Source organism: Psammomys obesus, unplaced genomic scaffold, assembly GCF_907164565.1.
Source record: "Psammomys obesus unplaced genomic scaffold, mPsaObe1.curated_primary_1811, whole genome shotgun sequence".
NCBI lineage: Eukaryota > Metazoa > Chordata > Mammalia > Rodentia > Muridae > Psammomys > Psammomys obesus.
In genome coordinates, this window is record NW_026596064.1 from 11631987 (window position 1) to 11642723 (window position 10737).

The 10737-nt window shown below is 43.5% G+C and overlaps 2 protein-coding genes across 2 annotated transcripts in view; both read left to right on the forward strand.

Annotated features, from left to right (window-relative positions):
* Positions 1–1969, forward strand: part of Smco1 (single-pass membrane protein with coiled-coil domains 1) — a 4551-nt gene extending 2582 nt beyond the window's left edge. The window contains exons 2-3 of the mRNA XM_055625223.1: positions 708–857; positions 1266–1969. Of these exons, the coding sequence (XP_055481198.1) occupies positions 708–857; positions 1266–1710 (595 nt within the window). The 3' untranslated portion in view covers positions 1711–1969. The remainder of the gene's footprint in view (positions 1–707; positions 858–1265) is intronic.
* A 3038-nt stretch (positions 1970–5007) lies between these two features.
* Rnf168 (ring finger protein 168) overlaps positions 5008–10737 on the forward strand; it is a 26484-nt gene continuing 20754 nt past the window's right edge. The window contains exons 1-2 of the mRNA XM_055625067.1: positions 5008–5244; positions 5489–5825. Of these exons, the coding sequence (XP_055481042.1) occupies positions 5525–5825 (301 nt within the window). The 5' untranslated portion in view covers positions 5008–5244; positions 5489–5524. The remainder of the gene's footprint in view (positions 5245–5488; positions 5826–10737) is intronic.

The following is a 10737-nucleotide window of genomic DNA, read 5'->3' on the forward strand; positions in this document are numbered from 1 at the left end:
ATACACACACACACACACACACACACACACACACACACACACACACACACTCATGCACGTAAAATAGTTGAGCTCATCCATGAAGTAAAAACAGATTTGGAAAGTCCTGACAGGGTAAAGGAAGCCACTTTATTATGTTCGCTGATTCGAGCACTAGTCATTTAAGTGACTTGGTCTTTTTCAAACTTAATCTCTTTATCTATAAAATGGCCAAATCAGGACTGTACAGCTGTAACAAATAGACTTTCCCTCCCTAAAAAGTAACAACGGGCCTGGTTGAAATGGTTAAGGCACTTGCTGCCCAGGCCTCACCTCTTGAGTTCCATCCCCCAAGACCCACAGAGCAGAAGGAGAAGACCAGCTCCTCCAAGTTGTCCACACCCGAACCCCTCCCTCCACATGCAAGAGAAGCCAATGTTCAAAAAAATAAAAAACTGATGGCTTCACTTCTTAAGAGTCATGAAAAGAAACGCTTATTGATATCCTGGGAAGTGCAAAGTATTATACAATACGCAGGGACAACTAATTAGACACTTTAGATAATGTAAAGAATAAAAGAGCAAGGTCGGTAGAGGGCATGGCAAATGGGCACCCTGTAGGCATTTTAGCTCTACAGACCTATGTGAATTTGGTGGGGGTTATAAATAACCCATCAGTGTCCTAGGTCCCCATGGCCTGAACTCACCTGTGATTCTTTAACCCCATAGAGTAGACAACAAACTCCAAGCTCTAGACACCCAGTTCAAAGAACTGGACATCATCAAGGATAATCTGACGCGGCAATTTGAACACCATAGCAAGATTTTGGCAAGCCAAGCAGCCCAAGATGAGATGTGGACAGCAGTTCTGGTCCTCGGGTGAGTGATGCTTGAGACATGCTGGCTTTGGGGGTTTTGTGAAAGTTTCCAAGGGGCCATTCCAAGAGTGAGCTTAGTAGGATTCCCAAAGGTATCACTTATGCTAGGGCTCCTCCACTCGGAGGAGATAAATCTGAGCACCTGTGTGTATGCCAGGCCCCTCAGTACAAACACTGTGAGCCTCTCAGCGGCTGGTCTTCCTGACGGGAATGAGTGACAGAGTTCCTTCCCCATGCCAACCTCATCCTGTGGGTGGCCTGAGAGCTCAGCTATGCAGTCTGGCGCAGGCTGTACTTCTGAAACACACAGCTGGCTATCTAGTGGGTTTACATGGAGCCAACCTGAGCAAATGTAACTCTGTTTGTACATAAAATGTTCCATTGAAGGAGCTTCCCACACTTTTTATAGGTTCACCTCAATGGAACTGAATATTTTATACAGCTATGTCATTGAGGTCCTTATTTGCTTGCACACTCGAATGCTTCAGAAGCTTCCAGACCTGGTGAGAAGTCTTCCGACCTTAACCTCCATCCTTAGAAGAAAAGCCAAGAACAAGCAGGTTAGAATTGTATGGGAGTCTGTCCTGGAGGAGTATGGGCTGCAAGAGAGAGATGTCACAGCTCTCTGTACTTTCTTCATTGCACACGGCAACAAGGCAGAGCACTATTCTGCTAATGTAAGACGGATGTACATCAAAGATGTTACGTTCATGATCACCAACATGGTAAAGAACCAGGCTCTGCAGGATGGCTTGCTGAGAGCTGTTCAGATCGTCGAGAAGGGGAAAGCAGCCAGCATCCCTGAAACCACAAGGGCACCCCTAAAAGAGCTGATGCCACCAGTCAAAGACTAGCCTGTTAGTCGCTGACTCAGCAATCTACTTTCAGCCATTTGTGTTGCAAAAACAAAAAAAATACATAATTTAATTTCTGTAGGTTTCTTTTATAGCAAAAGTGGGTGGAACATTAAAGAAACTGACAAATTGATACAATGAATACTGTGTATGTAGCCATGTTAAAGTAAAAGCAAACTCTTTCATAATTAAATAGAGTCTAGGAGTGTAGCCTAGAGTACATGCTTTGTACGTATGAGGCCCTGGGTTCAACCCCCAATGCCACCAAATAAATAATAAAAAGATTCATATGGAATCACTCAGATTTGATGTTATTTTGTTTAAATATTTACAATGATAAGTTTAAAAAGGGACAAAACCTATTATATATACATAACTTTTCTTTTTGTTTCAAGACATAGTTTCTCTGTGTAGCCTTGGCTGTCCTGGAACTCATTATGTAGACTTGGATGGCCTGGAACTTGGATATTGCCTGTCTCTGCTCCTGAGTCCTGGGATTAAAGGTATACACAATGGCTGCCCAACATGTCTATAATATTTTTAAAAGATCCTGTGTATAAGTTTAGATATCTACACTTCCCTAGTGATACTTACGTGATATTGTTTTAAGGGGGAAACTAAGAGTCTAAGAGTCAAAGGGAAAGAAATTCTTTTTACTGCATTAGTGGAATTTGTCTGTAGGCATGACATGATATCACTGTCTCACATCAGAGAAGCTGTGATTGCCACATGGTCATGAGATCAGGCCTGCTGTCATTTCCTCATTGAAGAGAAAGAGAAATGTCCCTTTCTCCCTGAGACTCCAGCCTCAGCCACCAGCTGGACATAATCTTGCTCTAGCCATATCTGATCTTAGGGGATTTAGAGTATACAGAAGGTGGACATTTGCTTGAGTTTGGGGATACGGTGATGCAGCTTTTGTGGGTCATTCCTATGCTGAGGTGGGGATTTCAGGCGTGTGGTTTGCCTTTGAGTCATCCCCGCCACTGATAGTAATGCCACACTTGTGTTCCTCTAAGACTAATGGACTCGTTGGTTCATCAAGCTGGACAGGGATGGACTCTCTTCTTTGGTTTGTCTTTGCCCCATTTGGGGGAAATAGACGGTTCTTTATGTTTCCCTAGGAAGAGCCAGACTGTTTATTTTGAATTTTGAATGCCTATTTAAAGGGAATTAATCAATTAAAAATATAACATATAGGGGTGGAGAGATGACTCAGTGGCTAAGAGCATGTATTGTTCTTTTAGAGAACCAGAGTTCCATTCCCAGCATCCATGTCCAGCGTCTCACCACCACAGCTCCAGAATAGACATGGCCTTGATACTTTTTTGCCAAGCTTGTGGGCCTTAAGTCTTTAGACAGAAAACTGCAGACACCAGGGGACTGTCCCATAAAAGAAGTTTAATGTCAAGATGTCACAGGTATGAGGATTTTCTGGACCAAACTTTTTTTAAAATTTATTTAATTTTATTTTATGGACATTGGTGTGAGGGTGTCAGACACTTGGAACTGGAGTTACAGACAGTTATGAGCTGCCATATGGGTGCTGGGAATTGAACCCGGTCGTTTGGAAGAGCAACCAGTACTCTTAACCTCTGAGCCATCTCTCCAGCCCCACTTTTTTAAAAATTTTTTATTAATTACACTTTATTCACTTTGTATCCCCCCTGTGGTTCCCTCCCTCCTCCTGTCCCAATCTCTCCCTTCCTCCAAATTCTGCATGCATGCCCCTCCCCAAGTACACTGATAGGGGAAGTCTTCTGTGGCCTGGTAATGCTGCTTCCCCCTCAGGGGGAGGTAATTAAAGAGCAGGCCAATCAGTTCATGTCAAAGGCAGTACCTGTTCCTATTACAGTGGAACCCGCTTGGATACTGAACTGCCAGTCTTAGGTTATCTCCATGCATAGTCCTTTTTTTTTTTTTTTTTTAAAGATTTATTTATTATATATACAATGTTCTGCATGCCAGAAGAGGGCACCAGATCTTATTATAGATGGCTGTGAGCCACCATGTGGTTGCTGGGAATTGAACTCAGGACCTTTGAAAGAGCAGCCTCTGAGCCATCTCTCTAGCCCCTGGCCCAAACTTTGAACTTTCTGGTGAGAACGGCTTACTTACAGATTTACAGGGAAGTGGAACCTAGGATCTGTTAGACCTGGACCTCTGTGTTGCCCAAATTGGACTCAAACTCCAGATCCTCCTGCTTCTGCCTCTGCCTTTGCTACCAAAGCCAACAAAAATGCTGGAATTACAAGACATGCCTATCTCAGAGATCCTTTTTTAAAATTTTTATTTAAAAAAATAAGGTCTCTTTAATTATTACTGGAACTCACTATATAAACCAGGCTGGCTTCTAACTCACAGAAATCCTCCTGCCTCTGCCTCCAAAGTGTTGGGATCAAAAGTATGCATCACTATGCCAAGCCATAGGTACTTTTCTATGAAATAAAATTAGGCTATTGATGATCCAGTTATCGACTGGCTGACCGATTGCAGCAGGATCTCCTATAGCCCAGACTGGCCTGGAACCGGTTATATGGCAATGGCTTTGTTTGTTTATGTTTTTCAAGACAGGGCTTCTCTGTGTAGCCATGACTGTGCTGGAACTCACTCAGTAGACCAACCAGCCTGGCCTCAGCTTACAAGGGGCTGGGATTAAAGGTGTGGCCAAAAAGGCTAGTTTATAATAATCCTTCTGTGGCTGCTTCCCAAAGGCTAGGATTGTAGGCGAATGTCTCTTTTTTGAGCTCTTCAGATTCAACATACCAAACCCCAATAGGCATTTACTCATGCTGAAGTTTGTGGGTATAGGGCCCAAGCTATGCATTCAAAAAACCAGGAGGGAAAGCAGTAATAAGCCACACCTCCAAATTGCTGAGCATTAGCCAGTTGTAAGCCACTTCATAGGAATTCTTTGAAACCACCAGTCTTTTTGTTGCTGCTTTCCTTGAACGTGACCTGTCCATAAAGCCCATAATTGCTCGCCATCAGTCACATCCTAGGGAATGTTAGTGTTGCAGATAAAAGCCAAAAAAAAAAAAACTTCAAATCGAATTCGTTGCAGTTTTTTTCTTGCGGCACTAAGATCTTCGGAAAGTAACAAAAAGGTAGTCTGAGAGAATAATTACAAAAAATAGAGTTTGGCTCTTGGTTTAGAAAGTTACTTCAAGCAGGGACCAGCCAGGTTTCCCAAGCCCACCCTGGCTGACCCACCGTAGGTGGGAGGAGGATGCTGCGGCGTAACAGCTCCCGGAAGTCCCGCCCCAGTGGGCGGTCCCCTGGGCAAGAAGGGCCGTTTTGGCGGGGAAATGTGACGTTTACCGACCCTGTGTACCGGCTCTGGTGGCGTCGGGTTGACTGTTTGGACGGCGGGACACGGGGTCGGAACGAGCCGCGAAGCGACCGAGAAGCTGGAGCACGGACGCTGGAGGGCCGCCTCCGCCACGACGGCGAGACGGAAGTCCAGCGGCGGCCCGAGCCCGGCTCCGGGCGGTACCGGCTGCTCTCCGAGCTCCGGAAGCCCTGCGCGAAGAGGTGGGACCCGCCGGGTGACCCTCCCCGAGGCCGCCGCGCTCCCGAGGGAACGTTCGTTCATTCCCTCGCTGGACGCTGGGCATAACAGTTTACCTGACATCACAGCGCCTGTTCGTCTCGGGCCTGTGGAAGCGCAGGCCGCCTGGATTCCAGTACGCGGCTGTCCGGGAGAGTAAACCCCGAACCGCCCGCCGGTTTTCTGCCCCGCCGGGGTCGGCCTGAAGACGACTCTTGTTCCTTTCAGGTGTGGACGTTGAGTGGGCCTCATTAGCGTGGGAAGATGGCTGCATCCAAAGCCGCTATCCCTTCCTTGGCCGAATGTCAGTGCGGGATCTGTATGGAAATCCTCCTGGAGCCGGTAACCCTACCCTGCAACCACACGCTCTGTAACCCGTGTTTCCAGTCGACTGTTGAAAAGGCCAGTCTGTACTGCCCCTTCTGTCGCCGCCGGGTCTCCTCGTGGACACGGTACCATGCCCGAAGAAATTCTCTTGTTAATACAGACCTGTGGGAGATTATTCAGAAACACTATGCAAAGGAATGCAAGCTCAGGATTTCTGGACAAGAATCAAAGGAAATCGGTGAGTAAAATTCAACACGTTTATTGGGTGAAAAAAGCCAAAGTTGTTCAGTTTTTCAATTTATTTATTTACCTACTTATAAATTTTGCCTGCATCTGTGCCTACGCACCAGAAGAGGGCACCAGACCTCACTAGATGGTTCAGGACCTTTGGAAGAAAGGGCAAAATGTTCTTAATCTCTGAGCCATTTCTCCAGCCCGGGAACCAAAAGTAAGAAAGACTAAATAGTCTAAACTGATATTGAGGATTTGTGGTTTTATGAGCCCCGCCCCCACGTCGGTTAAAGTAAAGGACAAGCTTTTATCACTTGTGATAATGCTCAAGTTGTGTTCACCTTCTGTGAATTGAGTTTTAAAAGTTGCAAGGAAAAAAAAAAGAGTAGCCTCCCCCCTCAAAGTTGTCTAACTTCTCAAAATACTTGTCAAATTCCTAAGTTCGTTGACTTTGCATTCCTTTCTCTGATTCTTTCTTGTTTTGTTTTTCGAGACAGGCTTTTTCTCTGTGTAGCCTTGGCTGTCCTAGACTCACGCTGTAGACCAGGCTGACCTCGAACTCACAGTGATCTGCCTGCCTCTACCTCTCAGAGTGCTGGGATTATAGGCGCGCAGTACCGCGCCCGGCTCTAGTTTAAGGTATTTCTTGAGTCAGAAACACTATCCGCTTGTCAGTGTTTCCTGAAAGCCTGTTAGAAATTCGATTGGGCTACATTTAGATTTAGCAACTTGTGGGGATATTAGGATCTTACCAGCCATTATAAAGTCCTTCGATCCATGAAAGTATTTTCCCATTTATTTAGATCTTCAGTTTCTTTTGTGGGCCCAATCTTAATAAAACTTTGAAAACGTCTAGGAGTTCCAGGACATCCAGGACTACATAGAGACAGACCCTCTCTACACGAGGAAGGCAAAAAGCAAAGCATACAGTAGAGAAACTGAAAACAGTGGTATTGTAACATGAAGGGGATGAACTGTGCTAAATTTTCATTTTAGCCACTAAGAAACAGTCCATTTCAGATAAAACAATGATAATACCTCCAAAGTGGGAAGGATTGGAACTGAGCAGAGAAAAGTGCTCCCATGCCCGACACCCCAGTCTTTTTTCTTCCCTGCCCCACTTAAAATAAAAAGGTGCTAGAAAAAAATGCTTAAGGGAGAGAATGAAATGCAGAGAGGTAGAGGTTTTTTGGTGTTTTTTTTTTTTTTTTTACCCATTATTATTGTGTTAGCAATATGCAAATATTAGCAAGTGATTGCCACATGTGTGGAGGCCAGAACTCACTCACAGAGATGCACCTGCCTCTGCCTCCTAAGTGCTGGGATCAAAGGTGTACACCAGCACCGCCCAGCTTTTGGAGACTTTTAAAAAGAAAGGCAAATTAGGTCCAATTCAATGTCCACCTGTATAAAGAAAAAAATTTTAACTTATCTTTTCGTTATTCAAATGAAAGTTTTTTTAATGTGTATCTGTTTTCAGATGATTCAAATGTGAAAAGGAAGATTTTTCCTCTTAATTGCCTTTTTACTGTGAGAACATATTAGTACAAACTTGTAAAACATACTACATAAAAATAGCAAAACAGGGCTGGAGAGATGGCTCAGAGGTTAAGAGCACTGGCTGCTCTTCTAGAGGTCTTGAGTTCAATTCCCAGCAACCACATGGTGGCTCACAACCATCAATAAGATCTGGTGCCCTCTTCTGGCAGGCAGAACACTGTATACATAGTAAATAAATAATTAAAAGAATAGCAAAACAAAAAGGAAGAAGTGCCCAATTGTCATCACTAAATGTATATATTTGCAACAGAATATATTGTTCATCCAGTAAAAGGAATTGTTAAAGTTTTAATGTGGGATGAAGGCTCTGTTCCAGTAGTCATTACTGGGTTGATTGTATCAGGAGAGCACTAACTTTATCAATGGGTCAATCCACTGATAACATCGTATCAAATGGGCTGTTAGTTGGTGAGGCCTGTCTGGAGAAAATACACTCGTCACTGGGGCATGCCCTTGAAAGGTATCTTATTGTTCTAGTTCCTTATTTCCTTCCTGTGTTTCTTTGCTTCTCGGCTGCAGTTGAAGTGGGCAGCTCTCTACCAAGCCTTCTCACCATCATGTATCTGTCTTGCGCAGGCATAAAACCATGGATGCAAACCTGGATGAACCAAAGTAAATCTTTACTCTCTCAAGTTGCTTATGAGGCATTTTGTCATAGCAGTAGTGGCTGATAGGAACTAAACTGACAGGTTCTAGACTGTGGAGATAGAGACATGTTTTTTTGTTTGTTTGTTTTCTTACATTCATGTTATGTCTTACAGGCAGTGTATCAGTAAGTACATGCTTCATGCATAGTATTCTAATTCCTTAATAATCCTGGCAGACTTCTCAACTGTGTCCATTAGAAGTAATGTAACTATGAAATGATACTTTGAGACTGTGATTCTCCATCCAAAACATTTTCAGGCAAGGGTTTTAACACCTATTTGTTACTCATGTCTACAAAACGACTGTTGCAAAATAGGAAATTCAGATATTTTAAGGACGGTTCCTCTCTCCTGTAGCAAACTTTTTTCTAAGAAGTATGTAAAACCCTATAGATTTCTCTCTTCATTAATTCCCACTCAAACACTTTATTTTAAATTTACATTGTTAATGTATAAGTCTAGACACCAAAGTGGAAATCAGAGGACAACTCTTGGTTGTGGATTCTGTTCTTCTCCCATGTGGGTCCTAGGGATTGAGCTCAGGTAGTCACAGGTGGTGGCAAGTGCCTTTACCCACTGAATCATCTTGCTGGCCCCTGGCTTTCTCTGTAAAAGTAACTTTTATTCACCTTGATGCAATTGTTGTCTAGGAAGCTTGCTCCCTCTGTCTGCTAACCTAGGCCTCTAGTCTCCATACAATCTAACCTAGGTCTAGAATGTTTTCAACCTTTTATACTTACTGCTGAATAAACTCACCCTACTTGCTCTTTCTGAGCTCTGGGCTGGCTGGTTCAACTCAGCTGTTCTGGCTCCGCCCTTCTCCCAGCTGACTTTTTTAGTCTGGCTTCTCTCTCGGCCTCTGAATGGCCTCTGTTTGCCTTCCAACTAACTCAAGCATCCTTTCTCTGGCTCTGTCTTCACCTCAGTTCTCTCTCTGCTACTGTTGTGGTAAAACTGCCTCCTCTCTCTCTATCTCTATCTCTGTATCTGTCTCTGCCTCTCTCTGCATTGCCCCTTTAGTAGCTTCTTCTTCCTTTCCTTGTGAGAGGTAGCCAAATCCTATTCTGTCAGATCTTTCTCTGCCACTCTATTAAACATCACTTTCAAACATGTTCTGAATTAATATTCTGCTACATTTTTTACTTTCATGTTAATGACTTAAATAGTTTTAGAGGTTTTTTTTTGTTTTGAAACAGTTTTTTTACTGTGTATCCTTATGGTTGACTGTCCTGGGACTTGAACTGTAGACCAGGCTGGCCTCAAACTCAGAAATATGCCTGCCTCTGCATCCTGAGTGCTGGGACTAAAGATTTGCGCCACAATAGCCAGGTTTATTCTCTTTCCCTTTAAAGGAATGTTTTTATACATATGAGTACATGCCTGTGAGTTTTTACATGCACCATGGACATGCAGGTGCCTATAGAGACCAGAAGAGGACAGGACCTCAGATCCTGGGCATCTGGAGTTAAAGGTGGTTGTGAATGAGGGTGCTAGGAACTGAATGAACCCAGTCCTCTGGAAGAACAGTGCTGTTAATTGATGAGCCATCTCTTAGTCTCTTGTTTGCTTTTTTGAAACAGTGTAGCCTAGGCTGCTCTCAAACTTACAGCAGTCTTCTTCCAAGTGTATGCCATCTATATCCAGCTTTTATTATTTTTTATTTACTCTGGAATGCCAGAGGACAACTTTCAGAAGGTAGCCCTCTTTTCTATTATGTAGGATGTTCTGGGATCACATTCAGTTGTCAGACTTGGCAACCAGCACCTTACACTCCCCAATGTGGCCAATATTTTTTTTCTTTTTTCTTTCTTCTTTCTTTTTTTTTTTTTTTGAAACAGAGTTTTTCTGTGTAGCATTGGTTGTCCTGAACTCGATTTGTAGACTAAGGCTGGAATCACTTAGAGTTCGCCTCCATCACTAGAGTTCTGAGGGATTAAAGCACCACTGACGGCTTTTTTTTTTTTTTTCTTCACTTTGTAGACCAAGCTAGCCTGGAACTCATTATGCAGACCAGGCTGGCATGGACTCACAAACATCTGCCTGTTTCTGCCTCCTTCAAGCTAGGACAGATGTACTGCATGCCTGACTCTACACCATCACTCTTTAGACTGTTTTCTTGGAGTTAACCCTTGCTTTTGAACTTTGAAACCTTCATCAAACTTCCAAGGTTTAGGCCAGGAATATACTTCAGTGCAGAGTGCCTTGGATTCAACCATACATACACACACACACACACACACACACACACACACACACACACACACACCACACGAGCTTTTCAAAAAGAAGAGCCAGACCTGGCAGTGGTGATGTACAACTTCAAGGCTATACAGAGAAACCTTGTCTCAGGGAAACAAACAAACAAACAAACAAAAAAACCAAGCAAACAAAAAAAAAAAGGAAGAAATTATTAATTTCTTAAAAACAGAATGACAAAGTGCCACAAATTAGATGACTAAAAAGTGAAAAATTTCCTAACAGTTTTGAAGACTAGAAGTCAAGATATAATCAGGCCCTTTGACATTTGGAAGTGGAAGCAGAACCCTTCCTCACTTCTTTGTAGCTTTTTGATCTTTTATGTGTATTGGTGTTTTGTGTCTGTGTACTCAGTGCATGCCTGGTGCCTGCTGAGGCCAGAGGAGGATGTTAGATCTCTTGGAGCTGCAGTTAGGTGCTTGTGAGCCACCATGTGGTACTGGGAATCTAATCCAG